Source organism: Nelumbo nucifera, chromosome 1, assembly GCF_055504915.1.
Source record: "Nelumbo nucifera cultivar China Antique chromosome 1, China Antique-T2T, whole genome shotgun sequence".
NCBI classification, from domain to species: domain Eukaryota; kingdom Viridiplantae; phylum Streptophyta; class Magnoliopsida; order Proteales; family Nelumbonaceae; genus Nelumbo; species Nelumbo nucifera.
In genome coordinates this window covers 78,886,091-78,906,666 of record NC_142649.1, presented here as the reverse complement: position 1 = coordinate 78,906,666, position 20,576 = coordinate 78,886,091, and the positions used below count along the sequence as shown (strand labels likewise).

General features: G+C 38.4%; 1 protein-coding gene across 8 annotated transcripts; it reads left to right on the top strand.

Moving 5' to 3' along the window:
- The first annotated feature begins 2,339 nt into the window (after positions 1 to 2,339).
- On the top strand, positions 2,340 to 20,200 carry LOC104605651 (receptor-like protein kinase THESEUS 1). Of its 8 annotated transcripts, none has more exons than XR_016070477.1 (3): positions 2,340 to 3,292; positions 7,347 to 7,470; positions 19,630 to 19,843. XR_016070477.1 is itself a non-coding variant. In XM_088886727.1 (3 exons), exon 3 carries the CDS (start codon positions 3,760 to 3,762, stop codon positions 6,298 to 6,300), a length of 2,541 nt encoding a protein of 846 aa, XP_088742853.1. In that variant the 5' UTR covers positions 2,560 to 3,292; positions 3,523 to 3,580; positions 3,743 to 3,759; the 3' UTR covers positions 6,301 to 6,713. The 8 variants fall into 8 exon arrangements, 6 of the variants coding, with proteins under 6 accessions (XP_088742853.1, XP_088742852.1, XP_088742854.1 ...); XR_016070471.1 differs by lacking the exon at positions 19,630 to 19,843 and adding an exon at positions 19,850 to 20,200 and having other exon boundaries at positions 2,342 to 3,292; XM_088886727.1 differs by lacking the exons at positions 7,347 to 7,470; positions 19,630 to 19,843 and adding exons at positions 3,523 to 3,580; positions 3,743 to 6,713 and having other exon boundaries at positions 2,560 to 3,292.
- Positions 20,201 to 20,576: the final 376 nt, after the last annotated feature.

The window sequence follows — 20,576 nt, the reverse complement described above, 5'->3', positions numbered from 1 at the left end:
AAGTAGAGATCGGACCTGTTTCTCACACGCATCCTATCATGTATTGGGAATATCTCCCGTACTTATTGGTTATTATTCATGGAAGATGTTTCCAATGCATAATGGATATGACTGTGAGGTGCCCATTTGTGAGGAGCAGATCCTATCATGTGCAAGTACTACCATTGGGTGAAGGGCTATTAAAACCTGATATTTGGAGTTTGGGAAGGTTTATGCGGTGATTGAGTTGTTTGGGAGAACTACAGTTCAGCCCAGGGTTAGAATTTGCAGGCCCAAAGTACTATTGGGTAGGTGCCAACTCGGAATTGATGCTAATTCATGGACAGGCATTGAGGCATAGTGTGGATTGTTGACATTTTGAATATTTATAGCTCTGCGGTGGAAATTAGAAATCTGCATTGGGCCTGTTCGTACTTTTCTGAAGTTGTTTTGACTAAACAGCTTAAGAAGAAACCTATATATGTCAGTCTCATCGCAGTCAATTTTTTGGCTCATATAAGCCTTTCTTTGGACATTCCATATTTTTACCAAATACAACTTGATGACTTTCTAGGTTTCTTCACCGTGCAACATTATAGTCTGCATTTCACATTCCTTGTTTTAAGGATTTATTTCTTTTTTACAATTAAAAATTTAGTATATTCATAAAGGTATTTTAATTATAAAAAGAAGATAAGTTCTCAAAATAAGAAATGCCAAATACAGCCTTATACTGATGCTTTATGCGTGTTTGGAGGGCTTTCACACATTGGCTTTTGGCTCTGCAAGGTGGATCCTAAGTGAAAAGCCTATAAGTTATGTTTAGTGAATATCGTGAAAGTCTCAAGTATTCGATATGCAAGGGTTTTCATGCAAGCAAGGTTTTAAAAGTCTAAAGGCATAATTGATGCCTAGTGGCCCAAAAATGTGAAATGTAAGCCCCAAAAATTAAGAACAAAGTAATTAAATTTTATAAATGATAAAAAAATAACATGTAATATACCAAGTTAGAATGATGAAAGGTACAAATATTCATAAAATAGAAGTTTATAAGCAATAAGCTTTAACTTTTAAGTATTAAATAAAATGATAATTAATCACCTAACAATTATAAGTATTTTACAATTTTATGTTTCAAAATGCAATCTTATGAAAGTATTTATATGAAGAATCATCTATATAATGAACATTAGATTTATGGTCATCCAACACTTGGGAAGAAAAGAAACATTATAGTTGATTTGATCTATGCAAGAAAAAAACAATAAAAAGAAAAACAAATCCATTAGGAAAAAGAAAATGAGAAAAACAACAAACTTGGGATGTTAAATTAGAATATTAAGAAAAAATTCCATTTGATTTATCCAAGAGAAACTAACAACTTTATTGGCCCTATTAGTTTTTCATTTTTATTCTTTTTATTTGGTCCATAATTATTAAAATGCTTTTTCTAAATATTTTAAACTAATAATAAATACATAAAAATATATATATTTTTTGCATAAAATTACTAAATAATATTAATATTTGAGACTTACACCTTTTTATGCCTCACGCCTTGAGATTCGAGACTTATACTCATTTCGACAACGGATTAAGCTTCAAATCAAAGCTGTGAGAATTAAACCTTAAAGCAAAATCTGAACGATTCCCCGCCTATTAAAACAATGCATGCAAAGATGTTTGACTTTGCAAGGTGAGCCCTATAAAGCCAAGAAGATATAAAACCATAAAGCTTGGATAAGTTTTAGTTCAGTTAATAAATTGACTTTCCTATGAAGCTAATTTTAATAGGTTCTTAAACATGGATTAGTCAACGCAGATTGATCAAAGTTGAAAGCCCCTACCAAACTGGCTCAATTCGATACTACTGGTTGATCGGCTTTGGTTTTCGATTAATTCAGTTGTTCGGTTTTTAATTTTTTTTTTATATATTTATAATATATTATAAATAAATAATTATAAATATATATTATATTTATATAATATATATATATATATAAATAACATATGATATATATTAAAAAAATATATAATATACATAAAAATATATATCCATTGGTATGTTTAACCACCGAATTTTTTTAGATTAACTAAAAATCAAATCAATCCTTCAGATTTTTACAAATATTGAACCAAATCTGAATTGATCGGTTTGATTAATTGCATTTTTAGTTTAATTTTTTCGGTTTAATTTGATTTTTTGGTTTTTCTATTTTTTAAGAGTGCTCGTATACGTCCAGTATTCAGAATATGGGAAACTACCATTAAATGGATGATGGATCCCACCATGGAAACAGGGGCAAAAGCTTAATTGCCAACTGTGTGTCTTTGTGTCCATGGAACTGGTAGCAAAGTCTCTGCATCTCCTAGAGAGAGCCCCGAAAGAAATCGCGTCGTAAGTCATACGTCCACCCTGATCTCGATTTTACGTCTAAATGTGGTTCGCTGGATTTATCACCAGCTAATGTAATGGGGCCTACGAGATTAACCTGGCTGGCTGGTCTGAAACGTCAGACCGCTGCAGGTGTCCCTTTGCTTTTGCTCTTCTGCCGAGCGAGCGAGCGAGCGTTCTGTTGCTACTTGCAAGCGAAGAATTAAGAAATAACCAAAAGTGCTAAGCCTTTTTATCGATTTGACCGGCGATCGTCGGAGAGAGTGTACTCTCGACAAGCTGGGAAGATAGATTTTCCCGGACCCCGTAACGTGACATCATCGGAAATAAACACTACAATTAACGCCGTCAAACTGCCGTCAGTGTACGAAAGCCACAACAGTTCGCCGCCTACGTTTCAACTTTCTAACTGCTAAGTCCATTTCATAACGACGAAGACGATTCTCCGTTACTTAAACCGCGTAAAAGAAGGGTCCAGGTACCGATGGTCCCAGGCTCGCAAAGCAAGCCAACCCTTCCTTGTTCCTTCTAAGCTTTATAGTTTATACATCTCTAACGTTACAAAACCAGAACAAAAAACTCACCTGCAGAACTTCCATGGCGTTTTATATTATTTAATTCGTAGCTGTTCCAAGATACGGGTGTCAAAGGCAAACTAGAATATTTGGGTTGAGCAGCTGCTTCAATGGAGATTATTTAAAATGCCAGTTTCATTTTCTTTTCTATGCTCATGTGGGTCCTCTGCTTCACTGTAAACGACAGTCTAATCTACAGGCTGGAAAGAGCTGTTTGAGCCGCAGAAAAGCTTCAAGAGATGGTTCTCATGGTGGCATTGGATTTGCTCTTCGCTGGGTCTTCTCTGTGATCCTACCTCAATTCTTACCCAAAAAAACAAATGCGTCTAGGTCTCTGAAAGAGGTAAGATTACTGGAAAATATCTTGGTCTGTTTTTGGAGATTTTCCGGAAAAGAAGGAAAAAAAATCTCTTGTACTTGACAAGTTTTATTCTACCATTCTCTTTCTTTGTACATTTGCTGTTTTAGGATCTCGGTCAGATTTGTTTCCTTTCTCTGTTGTTCCTAGTAGAAGCACTGTGGTGGGAAATTATTTAGTTATATTATGTGATTTTGAAAATTTGATTTCTTCAGGGCTTAGATTTCCTACATTTGGGCTTTAAGGATTGGAATTCCTCATCTTATGGAGCTTGTAAGATGGACACTGTTCTTAGTTCCTAGTAGTTTGGCTTTTGATCATTGGTTTTGATCGAAGTGTTCTTTCTTTTTTTTTTTTTATGCTGGTGTTCATTAGAATGCTGAGAGATTGAGTTTGGGACTTTGGGTGAAATTGGTCTGTTCTTTTTGGTTTGAGGATTTTGGCTACCGGAGATGGTGAAGATGAAACGGCTGGAGTGGGTTCCTCTGGTTCTTGCTGTTCTTTATGTTGGGTTTACAGTTCGTGGCTCCTATGCTAGCTTTTCTCCAGTTGATAACTACTTGATTGCCTGTGGATCATCGCAAAATGTCACCAACCAGGGTCGGACATTTATTCCTGATTCACAGCAATCCTCATTCGTGTTACAAAGTCAGGAGAATACCATAGTTTCTACTTCTGCTTCTACTGCCCCCTCTCCAATCTTTCAGTCTGTGCGAGTTTTCTCTGCTCCAGCTTCGTACAAATTTGAAATCCAACAGAAAGGGCGTCACTGGGTCCGCCTCTATTTCTACCCTCTACCTGATTCTGGCCAGAACCTGAGATCTGCTTCAATTACGGTAGTCACAGATAATTTTGTTCTATTGAATAATTTCACTTTTAAGAACTATAATGGTTCTTATCTCTTCAAGGAGTATGCTGTCAATGTGACCTCTGATACCTTGACCCTCACCTTTATCCCTTTGAACAACTCACTCACGTTTGTCAATGGAATTGAAGTGGTTTCTGGCCCTGATGAGTTGATTCCTGACTCAGCATTGGCTTTATCCCCCTCTTCCACTTTTAGTGGCCTTTCTGATCTTGCCCTTGAGACTGTTTACCGTTTGAACATGGGGGGTCCTTTGCTCACCCCACAGAATGACACCCTTGGGAGAACCTGGGAGAATGACAGGAAGTACCTCCACGTGAATAGCTCTGCTGTGAATGTGTCAGTTAGCCCTGCAATAATAACTTATTCCGAAGCTCTCACACCTGAGATGGCCCCAAATTGGATCTATGCAACTGCAGAAACCATGGGAAATGCAAATGTTCAAGATTTAAATTTTAATGTGACTTGGGTCTTCCCTGTGGATCCAAATTTCTTGTATTTCATCCGACTACACTTCTGTGACATTGTGAGCAAGGCTGAAAATAACCTTGTCTTCAACGCATACATCAACTCTTATCTTGGCTATGGTAGTCTCGATGTCGCATCCCAAGCTGGTGGCCTGAATAAACCTTTTTACAAAGATTTTGTCTCCAATTCCTCAGCTGATTCGGATACTTTAACTGTTAGTGTGGGCCCGGATGCAATAGCAGAGATCGCAAATGCAATTTTGAATGGGTTGGAGATCATGAAGATTAGCAATGATGCTAGAAGCTTGAATGGGCTTTCTTCTGTCGAAAGCCTTCTTCTGCAATCACCCTCAAAGAAGAGTAAGCTGGGACTTATAATTGGGTTGGCTGTTGGAATTTCAGCTGCACTGGGATTGATGGCTTTGTTTTATTGCTGCCTAGTGTCTCGAAGATCAAAGACTGATCAACAAGGGCATCCATGGTTGTCATTGCCCAGATATGGAAATTCTCTGACCATGACAAAAGGGTCTACAACGTCTCAGAAGAGTGGAACTGCAAGCTATATCTCTTTGGTTTCTTCAAATCTTGGCCGCCTATTCATGTTCCAAGAGATCATGGATGCAACTAACAAATTTGATGAGAGCTTGCTTCTAGGGGTGGGTGGATTTGGTAGGGTTTACAAAGGAACACTTGAAGATGGGACCAAGGTAGCTGTCAAGAGAGGGAACCCAAGATCTGAGCAAGGGCTTGCTGAGTTCCGGACTGAAATTGAGATGCTATCCAAGCTCCGCCATCGTCACCTTGTTTCTCTGATTGGATACTGTGATGAACGGTCAGAAATGATCCTGGTTTATGAGTACATGGCAAATGGGCCTCTCAGGAGCCATCTTTATGGGACAGATCTCCCACCTCTTTCATGGAAGCAAAGACTTGAGATTTGCATTGGAGCAGCAAGGGGACTGCATTATCTCCACACAGGGGCCGCCCAGAGCATTATTCACAGAGATGTTAAGACCACCAACATTCTCTTGGATGAGAACTTTGTAGCCAAGGTTGCTGACTTTGGCCTCTCAAAAACGGGCCCTGCTCTGGATCAGACCCATGTAAGCACAGCTGTTAAAGGCAGCTTTGGGTACCTTGACCCTGAGTATTTTAGGAGGCAACAGCTGACTGAGAAATCTGATGTTTACTCCTTTGGTGTGGTTCTGATGGAGGTCCTCTGCACTAGACCTGCTCTCAATCCTGTTCTCCCAAGGGAGCAAGTTAATATAGCAGAGTGGGCAATGAGCTGGCAGAAGAAGGGCATGTTGGACCAGATAATGGACCCCACTTTGGTTGGTAAGGTGAACCCAGCATCTCTCAAGAAATTTGGTGAGACTGCTGAGAAATGTCTGGCGGAGCATGGAGTTGATAGGCCAACAATGGGGGATGTCTTATGGAATCTTGAGTATGCTCTCCAGCTCGAAGAGACCTCATCTGCATTAACTGAGCCAGAAGACAACAGCACAAACCATATTCCTGGTATTCCGCTGGCACCTCTTTCACCATTTGATAACAGTGTGAGCATGATTGATGGGGTGAACTCTGTTACTGATGATGATGCTGAAGATGCTGCAACCAGTGCAGTCTTCTCTCAGTTGGTAAATCCTCGCGGAAGATGAGAAAGAAGGGTTCCATCTTTGTGATCTCTTCAGCCATTGGACTGCAGTCTGCCCAATGACTTGTTCCCCTGGCTTATTTGAATTGATAAGGATGGATGCTTGAGAGTTTTGCTTGGTCAGCTCTAAGAAGATTTTTCCTTATCTGTTTCCTCAGTTTCATCACAATCTTTATCCACTGATAATTTGTCCCAGTTCATAATATAAGTCATTGTATGCAGCAGACTGTTTCAAGGTTACCTCCTATAAGGATGTGAGGATACTATGTTTATGTTGCCTTGGTTTGAACTAAGCTGGGTTTTATTTCCTAATCTGGTCTTGCACATTTCTTAGATATTGGTTGTATTCATTGTATAATTTTGATTCACACCATGAAAGGAAAATAAAGAAAACAGCCTACAGTCACTTTGCAACAATTTCTTGCCAACCGAGTGTATACAATATATCTGATTTAAAAGTCATTCCTCATGTTGCTGTTAAAGTGAACTTCTTTTAAGCTTATAATACTATGAAATATGTATCAAGTGAATACAGGCTGTTGTTTTCCTCAAAAACATATGATGAAATCATGAAATATGGTGTTTAACTATTTATTCCAATCAAGGTTGAAGCCAGTAAGCATCTCATGTTGTTTAATAGCTTTCCAGTTTGAAACCTCTCCTTTAATAAAATTAGTTAACTTTTTTCAAAAAAAAAAACAACCTGTATGCATTTGATAACTGATCTTGTTATCATGATGACCAACTTAGTGGCAGCATTACATATTTTTCCATCCAAAAGAGGGAGTACTGAACTGTTGGTAATTTGTACTGGAGAAGCTTAGGAGGTGTTTGATGTCGTGTTTTTTGCGCATTCCAGCCCATTCTGAAATGAGCCACTGTGAAAACACGTTCTTTTAGGGGAGTGGCTTGTTCCAGAATGAGCTGTGGCTGATCCTGGAATGTAAAATATTGCACCAGTCTGGCCTCACTAATATCTCATGTTCTAGAACGCGCCACACCCCTAATCTTTGTTTTATCTGGTTCCCTGCTTCTCACCCTTATTCTCAGCTTCCACCAGTCAACTGTTGTAGAGCATTCGGATATTGATTGAAATTCCATTGAAGAAACCCGTCTTCCCAACCAACTGTTGCAGAGCATTCAGGCATTGTTCCAATCTCCAATTTCCATTAAGGTTTGCTATTTGCCTTTCCATGTGTTTTTTTCCCTGTAGATCTTTGTATGACAAAAATCAGTAACCTTTCATGTAGATCTGCATGTGAAGGAACCCATCTGTGTGTGTGTGTGTGTTTTTGTTTATGCAGTTGTTCCTGTATAATATCTTGTATTTTTTGTAGATTATCTTTTTTTTTTCAGTTTCGATCATCTTCTTATGGAACCTCAAGTTTTTCCTTGCTTCTGTACTTCTCCTTTCTTAGATAAATTGGAACTTACTTCATTATATTAAACTTCAATCACATCAAACAGGTTTGAACCACAAGTTACAATAAAATCATAGTGAATCACAAACTCATTGCTTAATTAAAAATTTTTCTTAAAACTAACCAGTAAAAGCTGGTTTGATTCTAAATTTGTTAGTATTTCCTTGGTTACTTGTAATTACTTCACGACCACATTTGTATAGCTTGGGATGCAATGATGGTTGCGGTACATATTTTCAATTTAAATGTACCTATGGCTCTTGGCTGAGTTTTAAAACATCAATATAAGCATGTAAATAAAGTTGGTGAATGATCATCCTAAACCCACTCAAAATCTAAAATAATTTAACAGTTGGCATCATAACATCAATATAAGCAGGTAGCTGCTGCTGCTTCGTGAGTATCAAATCCCTGGTAACTATAGGCTTCTACTACATGATAGAATTAAAGTTTGAGCTCAATTATACTTGATGACAGTCAATTGTCTGAAGTGTAGTCTACAGAAATATATGGCTTGTTTCTTGTTTAATTCTTATAGTAGATAGGAATCCCTGTCCAAAATTAGAGGATTAATGTCAATAAAAGGCTACAAATAACAACAAAGATTGACTTGTTTATTCTCAAGGATGGGAATACTGAGAAGAGACCTAACTGTTGGGAAGGATTGAACAACAGAACATTCAAGAAAAAGATTAAAATACTGCCTGAAATATGTATCATTGCTAAGAAGATACTGGCATCAAAGAAAATGAAGCGGATGGAAATTTTACTTTTACTGGTTCTCAGTTTTTGTCTAGTTCAGGGCGGTTTTGATTCTTTCTTTTCTTTCAGGAATATGTTATTTTAAATACCATCTTGCTTAAATTCCTATCTTTTTAGATGAATGCAGAAAGCCCAGTGACTCAGTTTTGTGGATGCCTCTCTGCGGAAAAAATTTACTTCCACAAATATCCAATGTGAATATTGCATGGAAAACCATATGCAAGAATGCACATGTGTCATTCCTTGGTGTAACCGGTAATGATAGACTTGGCATGAGTATCTGCATCTAAACAGGTTTTATCAGCCAGAATCAGAAGCCAGTTATAGGATTGTGAAGTTGACCCTATAAGGAAAAATGCAAGATTAAAATGAGAGAAATAGTTGTTAATATAAAAAAAAAAGCAGAGTACCAATTCTGGGATGCACAGATTAAGTATGAACTATAAAAAATGAAATGCTAATAGTCTAAAAGGTGTGCATCACCAGTTCAGAATGATTCCAGGCTTGGTCCCTCTAGGTTGGGAGCTTCTCTTTGGTGAATGAAATCTAGGTACTTGAAGCATTTTTCAGTTGTTCTCAGTTCTCACCTGCAACATTGCATTTGTAGCAAATTTTATTGCAAGAACTGTTAAATATTATGAGTTCCATTAAATTTTGCATGATGAAATTATCACTGATTCTTAGATTTAAAAATCCAAATTTTAAATAGTGGTACTTAGATTTTGGGAAATGAAGAGTTGTATCCCTGTTATATACACAATGTTTAGACAGGATGGATCGTCACTGGTTCTTGTCAAAGGCTTATGCTTGTGTTAATGCAAGATGCCAAGCTCCTAATCTGAGAGAATATTAGTCTCCTTTCGGTCTGATGGACCTTTCAGAAATTTATAGTTGATTTTTTAGGGGGATTTGAAAGAAGATGCAAATTTACAGACATCCCATATAGGAAATCTGATTACTAGAAGTAGAATTCAAGAAGCAAGTCCAAGTTCCAGAAAAAAATAGGTAAAATAACAAGACCTTCATGGCTGAACAAAGAAAATTATTTATTTAATTAATTTTATTTGTACTACGTTTGTTGACCTTTATGAACAATTGTAACTTATTGTTGACCTTTATGAACAATTTATTTTGTTTTATGTTTAATTATTTCTCTTAATTATTATTTTCATTGTGTTTACTTAAATTATTTTTTATTATACTTAATTACTTTTGTGATGTTTTATTTGTACAAATGAATTTTTAAATTTTTATATTAATCATAAAATATGATTCATGTAAAACTTACATATTACAAAGATATGCATTGATGCTTGATCAATGATATTGGTAACAAGTTATGTTGTACATGTGTCACACATGAATATATTCTTTTTTTTTTATATATAGGAAATGGTAACTTTCATTAGATAAAACCATAAGAAACAACTGTCACCTTCCAAAGTAAAAGGTGACCTCTGAATAACAAAAATCTTACAACACTACACAAAACAAAAACTCCCGATTCACCCCCTGTTTTGCTAGGTAGTCAGCTAAAGCATTTGCTGACCTCCTAGACCAATACACTTTTGCATCCAGCTCCCTTGTGAGGCTCAATAATTCCCTTACCTGTTGTCTAAGGGACCACGTTCCCAAACTGTTTGAGTGCAGCCATCCTACTACTAATTTTGAATCTCCCTCCACTTCCAAGTGTTGGAAACCCAATTGCTTGGCCCATTTGAGCCCCTAGAGAACGCCAAAACTTCAGCTTTAAGCGAGTCCCCCACACCTATTGGGCCAGAATGCAGAGCTAGGATTTTTCTTTCCTCATCTCTAAACACACCCCTTATTCCAGAAGGTCCGGGGTTCCCAATAGAGCTGCCATCAAAGTTCAATTTGACATGACACTGCAAAAGGAGGGGACCAAACTTCTTGTATGGTAGGTGATGAAATAGAAGATCTTGCTAAAATATTCCAGCCTCTAATCAAATCATCTATAGAGACATCTTTGAACAATTCAAGAGTTTTCAGCCAATGTATTGCCTTGATAGTGATCCCTTCAATAACTTCAGGAGCTGATTTTTCTTTCCCTTGGAAAATCCTATTGTTTCTCTCTTCCCATACTGCTCACAAGATAGCTGCCCTCGTTGTTCTCCACATCACCCTTCCTTTCTTCTTTGGTTGTCAGAAAAAGCTAGGGTCAAATAAATCCGCTACACTTGTGGGAGGATTCCAACTACAATCAAAGAGAGAGGAGAACCAATCCCAAATTAGAGCACTAAAAGGACAAGAAATTAATAGGTGATTCACTGTCTCACCATTCCTGAAACAAAGGCTACAGACATGAGGTGACAAGCACCAATTTGGTCTCTTTCTTTGAAGCACCTCCAAGGTATTGATTTTTTGGAGAAACACTTCCCAACAAAAAGCCCTTATTTTTGGGGGGACAGGAGCGCTCCAAACTTCTTTAATAGGAAAAGAGGAAACTGGGTTAGAAGGACCAAAGCATTGAAAAATGAAGAACAAGAAAAACTACTTGTAAAAGTTTCTGCCCAAACTCTACTGTTCGGAGAGGAGTGGTCTAGAAAAACTGAACTTAGAAGAGAAAAAATATCAATTGCTGACTCCACTTCTGAGTCCCTCAAACCTCTCCTTAGTCCCAAATCCCAAGAATCCCTAGAAGTACGAAAAGAATAGATAAATTGAGATTTTTTCAAAGAAAGGGAATAAAGGTTTGAGAATCTATCCTAAAGAGGAGATTCCCCAATCCACAAGTCCTCCCAAAAAAGAATTTTATTACCCACACAAGCATCATACCTGATGAAAGGATAGAAGAAAGGCAAGATACCAACAATATCTTTCCACGGGGAAAAACGCGAAGCCCTTGGGTTGAGTCCAGCATCCCATTCATTTGTTGCCATTCCATGAATACTTTTTATCACCTTATGCCATAGACTCTCTTACTCCTTATGAAACCTCCATAACCATTTGCCTAACAAAGCTGCACTTCTTATTCTAATATTTCCATCCCTAAACCCCCTTTGTCTTTCTTTCTAGACACCACTTCCCATTTTACCCTATGATCCTTTTTGGTATTTGCAGGCTCCCACAAAAAATCTCTCATTATTTTTTCAATCTGGTTTGCAATCTTAACAGGCAATTTGAAGGTAAACAAAAAGTACACTGGCAAATTTGCTAGTGTTGACTTAATTAGAGTGATTCTACCCCCCAAAGAAATGTAGTTCCTTTTCCAACTCGCTAGTCTTTTTGAGAATCTTTCCAAGATTGAGTACCAAAAGCTAACAGACCTCATATTTCCTCCCAAAGGTAAGCCTAAATACTTAAGGGGCCATTCACTTACCTCACAACCTAGAGATCTAGCCAGTGATGCCACCTGACCTTCTTGCCTATTAATTCCAGCTACACAACTTTTATTCCAATTTACTCTCAAGTTTGAGACCTTTTCAAAATTCTCTACCAAGACCTTTAAATTTTCCAACTCCTCCAGATCTCCTTCACAAAAGAGTATCAAGTCATCAGCAAATTGAAGGTGGGTTACAACTATTTCCTCCCTCCCTACTCTCCACCCTTTAATCAAATTTCTAGCATCGGCTCTAGTAATCTGGACACTCAACACATCAACTATCAGGGTGAAAAGGAAAGGAGAAAGAGGGTCCCCTTATCTTAATCCTCTCTTTGCCGGGAAGAAATCCTTGGCTACCCCATTTACTAGAATGGAGTAGTGACATGAAGAGATACAACCCTTAACCCACATGCACCACCTTTCTCCAAATCCTCTGATATTCAATACTTCCAGTAAAAAGTCCCAGTCTACCAAATCATAGGCCTTTTCGAAATCCAGTTTGCAAATTAGACCATTTTCTCCTTGTCTTTTTCTATAATCCACACATTCATTGGCAATAAGGATCTGGTCAATAATTTGTCTTCCTGACACAAATGCCCCTTGGTTCAGAGAAATCAAAGAAGGTAGTACCTTTTTTATTCTTTCTGCCAAGACCTTTGATATTACCTTATACATACTCCCAATTAGGCTTATGGGCCCAAAATCCTTTGGGTGGTTTGCATTTATCTTTTTAGGAATCAAAGCTATGAAAGTAGCATTGGCACCCGAATTTATCTTACCTCTCTCAAAGAATTCCAAGAAGACCTCCATTAAATCACCACCTATAATATCCCAACAATCTTGGTAAAAGGCCATCGTGAAACCATCTAGGCTTGGGGCTTTATATCTTTCCATTGAAAAAATAGCATCTCTTACTTCTTGGACTTCAAAATTCTTTTCTAGTTGATCCATCAAAACTCTATTCCCAGATAACCAATCAAGATCAGGGATTTCTTCTCTCTCTCTTCTTGGGTTGTCATAAATGGATTTGAAATGCTCCACAAAGGCTCTTGATATCTCTCCTCCTCACTTGTAATCACTTCCCCATTCCATTCTAGCCTCCCCACAAAATTCTTCATCTTCCTTCCATTTGCTAAGGTGTGAAAAAAATTGGTATTCCCATCTCCCTCCTTCAGCCACTTACACCTAGATTTTTGTCTCCAACTTATCTTCTCTTTCCTTATGATTTCCTGTAATTCTTGTTTTAGCTTCCAACGCTCTTCCCTCTCTCCTAGTCATTCTCCTCTCTGCATCACATCCATCAATTTCTTGAATCCTATTGGCAATCCACTCTTTTCTTTCTTCCACTCTTCCAAATTCCTCCTTGTTCTAAGCTTTAATTCTAGCTTTTAGGGCCTGCAGCTTTTTATAGAACTTGTATCCTTTCCATCTAAATTCCACTTGGTCTTCTTCCCACCACAGTTGAACCTTTTTTATAAAATCAGGATGTAGCAACCACATGTTCTCAAACTGGAAGGGACATGGCCCCCCTCCTATGTTTTCTTGGGATAACCTAACTAGACAATGGTCTGAGGTAGGTCTGGGGAGAGCCCTTATTGCTAGTCCCCTCCAAGCAGATTCAAATTCTGAAGAGAATAAGAATCTATCTAATTTACAACACAGGGGTTCTTCTTGGAAGTTGGACCAAGTGAAGTTTGCTTGCAACATAGGTAGCTCTCTCAATTCATACGAGTCCACAAAAAGGTTGAACTTTCTCATGCTAGAGGTCACCCTATGATTTGAATTGGTAGTTTCATTTAGGAATCTTATGGCATTAAAATCACCCCCAGACACCACGGTCCATTCCACAGACCCCTTATGGCTGCAAGCTCATCCCAAAAATCATCTCTCTCCCTATACTAGTTAGGTCCATCAAAAAGGTTGAACTTTCTCATGCTAGAGGCCACCCTATGATTTGAATTGGTAGTTTCATTTAGGAATCTTATGGCATTAAAATCACCCCCAGACACCACGGTCCATTCCACAAACCCCTTATGGCTGCAAGCTCATCCCAAAAATCATCTCTCTCCCTATACTAGTTAGGTCCATAGACATTGATTAAGGCCCACTCAAAGCCATCCTCCTTCCTTCTCAACTTGATTGTTACTGTAAAATTGCCAATTAGTTCTTTAGTACACTCCATTTCTTCATTCTTGCATATTGTGATGATGCCTCCTGATGCTCCCCATGATTGTGTAAACACCCAACTTAACCCTCTAGCTGACCTAACACTCCTCACCCATCTTCTATCCACCTCTGTTAGTTTTGACTCTTGAATTAAGAAAATGGTTGGTTTCTCTTTCCTAAGGACTTCCCTAATTACACTTCTTTTTCTCGAGCTCCCCAAACCCCTCACATTCCAACTAATTATCTTCATGGAAAACATTAAGTAAAAAGCCCCCACAACTCAGCTTAAATTTAACCCAGCTTTCTCTCCTTCCTTCCTGTACCTCCTCTTTCATAATCCACACCACACCTAAGTCTTTCGACTTCACTCATCTTTTCTCTTCTTGTTTTAGAATTCTCTCCCTCCCCCTTGTTTAAAGCTTTTAACTGAGTTACTTCTTGTCCTTTTTTCTTATTCTTGCTAAGTTTTTTATTTGCCTTTTTAGTTCTAGCACCACTCTTATTAGTCTCCCTCTCCTTTTCCTTAGAAGTAGTCCCAATCAGTTCAGTCCCCTCTTCTGATCCCAACCTGGAGTGAATTTCCACCTCTATCAACTGCTCGAAAAGGATCACTATTAATTCCCAAATTCTCTCCTCTTTCTCCTTAGACCCTTCTACATCCTCACCAACCCCTATCTCCTCTGTTACTCCCACCGAGTCACTAGGAACGGTAGATGTTGGGCAGGACTTGGAGACACCTGCAGGCTGAACAGGCAAGACAACCAGAGAGAGAATAGGATTAGTTGAAACACAAAAAGGAACTAAAGAGGATTGGCACAGCATACCGGGCTTCAAAGGATCAGCACTAATCTCCACAGAAGACTGGACTAAAGGGCTTTTAAGTCGGGGGTTCTCCTCCAAACTAACCTTTGAAGGGCAAGCCAGGGATGGGGATAATCTTGTAGCTTTGCTTGCTGAATGCTAAGAAGAAGGAGGCACTCTACTAACAACTTGGCTATGTCTCTGGACAAGGATAGGAACTGCTCCATCTTTGACCAAGGTATTATCCTCGCCCAGGTGAGGAACTACTGCACCGTAGCTCTTCTGAGTTCCCAAAAGAAGTCCAGAGGGTGCTGGTGAAGAAGGTTCGAACAGAAGTCTTATTCCCATCTCCGTTTCCTCCAAGAAACTTTTGCCACACCTACTTTTGACGCTGCCTATACTGGAACCTCTAGAAATTTCCTCATTAGTCTTTTCCCCTTCAAAGTTTACCCAATCTGAATCTAACTCATCCCTTTCCTCTTTGCTTCTACTATACCTTGGAATTGGTCGTTCAGGGCTAGTGGAGTAGGAGACCAGCCTTGGCCTCCAAAATAGTTTTTCCGCAGCCTTAACAGATTGAACCTTCGAACAAGGCTGAGACTGGGACGATGATAGACATCTTTTATCATCTCCTGTTTTCTTTGCCTCTCTCATCACGTGGTCACTTAAAGTGGCATGTGACCTTAGCTTTAAGTTGGGCCCTGGTCCATTTGAGAGCCCAATTACTGAAACAGCTTGTTTCGGTTTAGACCCAGATTTCACTTGTTCTGGCTTCTTCAAAGGCCCATTTCCTTCATTTACCAACCACACCTCAGGCCCCAAATTAGATGCAACAGATTTTGGCTCTAAGATGGGCCTTGGCCCATTTGAAAACCCATTCACTGAGATATCTTCTTTCTGTTTAGTTACAGTACACGTGTCATCCACACTTACTCTAGAGCCTTTACAGTCAACTTTTGCAATAACTTCCCTTGTCAGAACCTCTACATAGGTCATGCAACAGTTAACTGGTTTAACTTTGCTTGCATGCCTCTACTTTTCCACTTTCATACATTCTGTGTTCTCTGTGTTCTGCAGCCCCAAAGTTTCCATTTCCGAGTAAATTTCTGCTAGTTTGAATTCAGCCAATCTCTGTGACCCACGTAGGTATTCTTCTTCAAGCTCTTCGTCTTCCTCTCTCCTGGAATCCCTCTACAGAGCTGCTTCAATGGAGATCATGATCCATGTTGAGTAGAAAACATCATCAGTTAGCACCTGCACCTTTCTTGGGATTTCTTCAGGTTTCACTCCGTTTAATCTCAGAGCCACTAATCGAAGATCTAAGGCAAAAACACTTTCAAGTTTTGCCTTACACAAGGAAGCAATCGAGTGGAAGATCTCCCTCTTCCACAAGTGGAAAGAGAGACCAACAATCCAAATGGTTATACCATCCTCCACTGAGAAGTCTTTTGAGTTTGAGCTAGGGGACCATCTCATCACTGTAGCCGCCCCTGTCTTCAATATTAGACTCAATGCACTGATATCTAGCTTGTCTCCCATCAAATCTAAAAGAGCTTTACGATCTTCAAAAGGGGTAAATAGTATTGGTCCTTTTACCCTCAAATTTCTAACTAAGTCTTCTGCGATAAGCCTCCAGTTTTCTGGTTTTTTTTCAACTTCAACCACTAATTTCTTTTCCCGAACTACCTTTTCTGTATTGTAAGCCACTTTATCAATACCCAGACCATTCACCAAGAAATGACTTTCAATTTCTTTTTCCTTTTTAGGGTAAGGTTCACTCGTTTCTCCATACCCCTGCTTCAACCCCATCTTTTCCTTTGTTTCTTCTAAGAAAGTTTGTAACAAGATTTTAGTCTCACTCCAACTTGATCTATTTTTCCCTTCAGGGATACAAACTAGTTGCTTCTTCTTCCGAAGTATTCAACCAACACCAGGAACCTTCCCTTTTTGTTTCATCTTCTTTCAGCAAAGTATCTTCGGTCACCTCCTTCTTTGGAACTTTTCCATTCTGCTTCTGTGTCTATTTGAACTGCCTTTTCCACAAAGTTTCTGAACCATTCAATCATGGCAGTCCCCCAGCATAACCATGGCTTTCCGCAACTCCCTGATCTTTAGTGTGATCTTCCCCTTTACTTTACATCTCTCAAAAAGGAATGTTTTTGCCTCAACTCTTTGAAATCTTCTCCAGGTTGTTATCTCCTCAAACTCCATTCTATTAGGCCAGGTCTCTAACACCCACATGAATATATTCTATTAAGAATACTCCATAGTGCACAACACATCATTTGGTGTGGCTCATGCAGGAACACACCACACCACACCCCAAATAACACATGGTGTGTTCTAGAGCCATAGTATGGTTCTAGAATGCACCATGGAGACCTGTTCATGGGTCGGGATTCAGGCCTGACTTACACTACATCGGGCTCGGGCTTCGGGCCAGGCCCCATTCAAATTTTGACAAAAGCCAAGCCCAAGCCCAGTCCATGAACATGTTTCATGTTTGATGAGATGAGCCACATCTTTTCCAACCATAGAAAAGAGCATGCCAATAAATTAGAATTACACTTCCTTGAAACAGTTAGATGTCAAATGTATATTTCAAATGCACTTGGGCCCCGTTCATTTTTCGGTAAGTTACTTACCCGGGTAAATGCAATTACTTGGGTAAGTTTTTCCTGGGAAACACTTATCCAAGTAAGTGCATTTACCCATGTTCTTTTATTCTCAGGTAAATAATGTAATGACCATTTTAGTCATAAAAATCCATTATTAAAAAGGGCATTTTTGTCCCATTCAAGTGTTAGCAACTTTCCTCCTAGGTGGAAAAGTTATTTACCCACCTAGGAGATGGGTATCCCTTACCCAAGAAAATAAACTTTCACTAATCCCCACATTAATCTGAAAAATGAATATGAGATTCTTGGTCAATGGGAACCAAAATCCCATTGACCAACTTTCCCCCCTCTCAAGCTAAATCAGGTGAAAAAGAACATAAACTATTTTCTATTTTCCTCCAACAACCTTTCAATTATTCTTCTTGTGTACTTATTTCCAACAAATTATTCCATTTCCACTACTCCCCCTCCCTCTATTAGGGGTGATACTTAGCTCCTACCACTTTGGAGGACATGCATCCTACCACCTCTTGATTTTTAAATTTAAACCTTAAATTTCCAAAACAGTTTAAAGGTAGAGAAAATATATATATGTATATTAAGGATATGGGAGACGATCAAACATCATTGTGAATCGATTTAAAATGAGCAGAAGAGTGTGCAACAATAGATGGAAAGGGTAAAACATGTCATTTACTCAAATCACATGAAATGCAAGACTTATTAATGTGAGTAAAAGAAGTGGCTGTAGAAGATAAACAACCAGACTGAAACAAAAACTCAAGTTTCTTAACACAAGGGCGGCCAAAGCGTCTATGCCAAAGGTGCTACACTGCTACTCATTATTTCTACAAACACGTTCAATACTAGGTGTAGTAGAAAGTAAGCATGAAAGAGTTGGTGAATGCTGCAATTTCTAACTCTAAAGCAAATAATTGTCCTAGTTTACACCCCTTCCCCATCACCATCCCAGTTCGCTAACCCTAGATCAAGCATCCATCACGAGAAAAAGAAACTATATTACGATCCTCTACTAATTGGCCAACTGAAATTAAATTAGTAGTAAGTCTTGGGACTCCCAAGATGAAATTGAGAAGAAGAAGAACTATGCAGAGTTAAGTCATTATAACTAAGAATCTCAAGTTTTTCACTATTGGCTATAATGATATGTTTATTCAAGGATTTAGGTTTAAAATACTACACAGAGTATGCCCCTATCATATGATTGGAGGCATCGAAATCACTTACCCAAAGATAATTAGGAGAAGAATAGTAATGGGACAATTCACTAGACAATCCAATAGCAAAGAATGCAAAAGAGATGGCTGAAGACACCAGCCGACACATGTTTTCCTCAACCATAATTCTAGAACACTCACTTTTGATTGAAACCGGTGAAGGAGAAGTTGTACCACCATCTGAATTGTCCATGGTAGTCTGATAAGATTTGTACTGATTTTTCTTATATCTTGAGGAGTTTCCCTTGGACGGCCTAGTAGGGCATTCTAATATTATATGTCCATGTTGCTTGCAATAGGTATAAGTGTTCTTCTTTCGACAATGGGAGACAACATGACCATGTTCTTTGCTCTTGTAACAGTATACCTTAGAGAGAATCTTCTTTAGCTTTGGTTTGTTTGCAAAGAAGACAGCTTCAACCCCATATTCTTGCTTCCCATTAATGGTGGATTAAATAACCAATCTCATTTCTTCCCCGAGGAGCTCCCCCAATATAGCATCCAGATTTGGGTAGTATCCTTATTCAGAATATTTGATCTAATCACTTCATATTCAGGTCATAAATGCAGTAGGAAATGCATGATCTTCATTTTGTCAAAATGTTCCTTCATAGTCTTGACACAACAAGCTGACAAAAAGTTTCCCATGTGTACCAATTCATATTCAGTCCGTAGGTTAATAAAATTACCAAATTACTCTTGGATCTTCTTCTCCCTTGGGAAGAAATGAGATGAAAAAAATAATAATTTATTGAAGAAGGAAGACTTGAAACCCAAAAAGAAGTATGAAAAAAAAGGAATACAAGACCCTAAACCAGTGTCTCTACCTGAAAATGTTGATGCCAATTCCAATGGTTTGGCTCAATGTGACAAATTTATGCATATACACCCCATATATTTTTCTTTGCCTCCTTTTTCTTTAGAATTTCTATTTTTTTCCCATTCTTCTGGTTCTTTTGGAAATTCCTTTTCTTGAGATTATAGGAATTGAGGGACTTGCATTGTCAGCTTCATGAACTACTGATAAATTATTACTGCAAAATGACATTCTTGAAGCCAAAGAGAAGAAAAGATAAGCCATTCCTTCTGGGGTTTCAACAACTTGGCCTAATTCCCACTTCAGAGTTCGGACCAAACCGGTCAAGCATTAATTATGCTCGAGCTCGACTAAGAATCAAACTAACATGTACCTGTCTAATTTCAGTTGGTAAACGCCCAATTTCATGGCTCGCCCTGTGCTAATGGCGGACATTTTGATTAAGGAGCAAATTATATTGCCGAGTTTCACAAGCCTTTTGCCTCTTGGATAAAGATGGAGACAGGCTTGACAGCCTATAACATGTATCTTTTATTTTATTTTGTTTTAGAAACATATGATGAAATTTTTATTCCGGTAAGAAATTTTCTGCTTTTTCCTTTTTTTTTTTTACTTCAAAATATTGTTTAAAGCAACATGTCAAGTTGTGAATGGGGAGGACTGAAATTGGCCCCTTTCGGTGAATCTAATTTGATTTTAATGCATTTCTAGTTGGACGCTATGCTCTGGTCTCCTCTCTCCCCTCCTATCTAACTTTTTGTATCTTAAATTTCTTTTGAATTATATTAACATTCTTGAATCACAAAGGTGATTTGGCAGACTTGAAATGCTAATGGTTTTCCTCATATGTTATACACTTTTCATAGTAAAAGCATTACAAAAATAAAGCCAAAGCAACTTTAAACACCCATTTAGTATGCATCTCTACCAAACATGTTTGAGTTCAGATTTGCTCCTCACAGAGCTCTCCTTACACCGATCTTATAGAATGTTTCAGCCACACATTTGGAACATCTCCTATACTTGTATGTTATTATTCATGGAAGATGTTCCCAATACAGTGGGATGTGGTTGTAAGGTCAGCATGAAGAGCAGATCCCAGTTCAATATGTTT

What these genes read in the sequence shown, in the direction of transcription:
- LOC104605651 (XM_088886727.1), top strand. Translation starts at nt 3,760, where the DNA reads ATGGTGAAGATGAAACGGCTGGAGTGGGTTCCTCTGGTTCTTGCTGTT.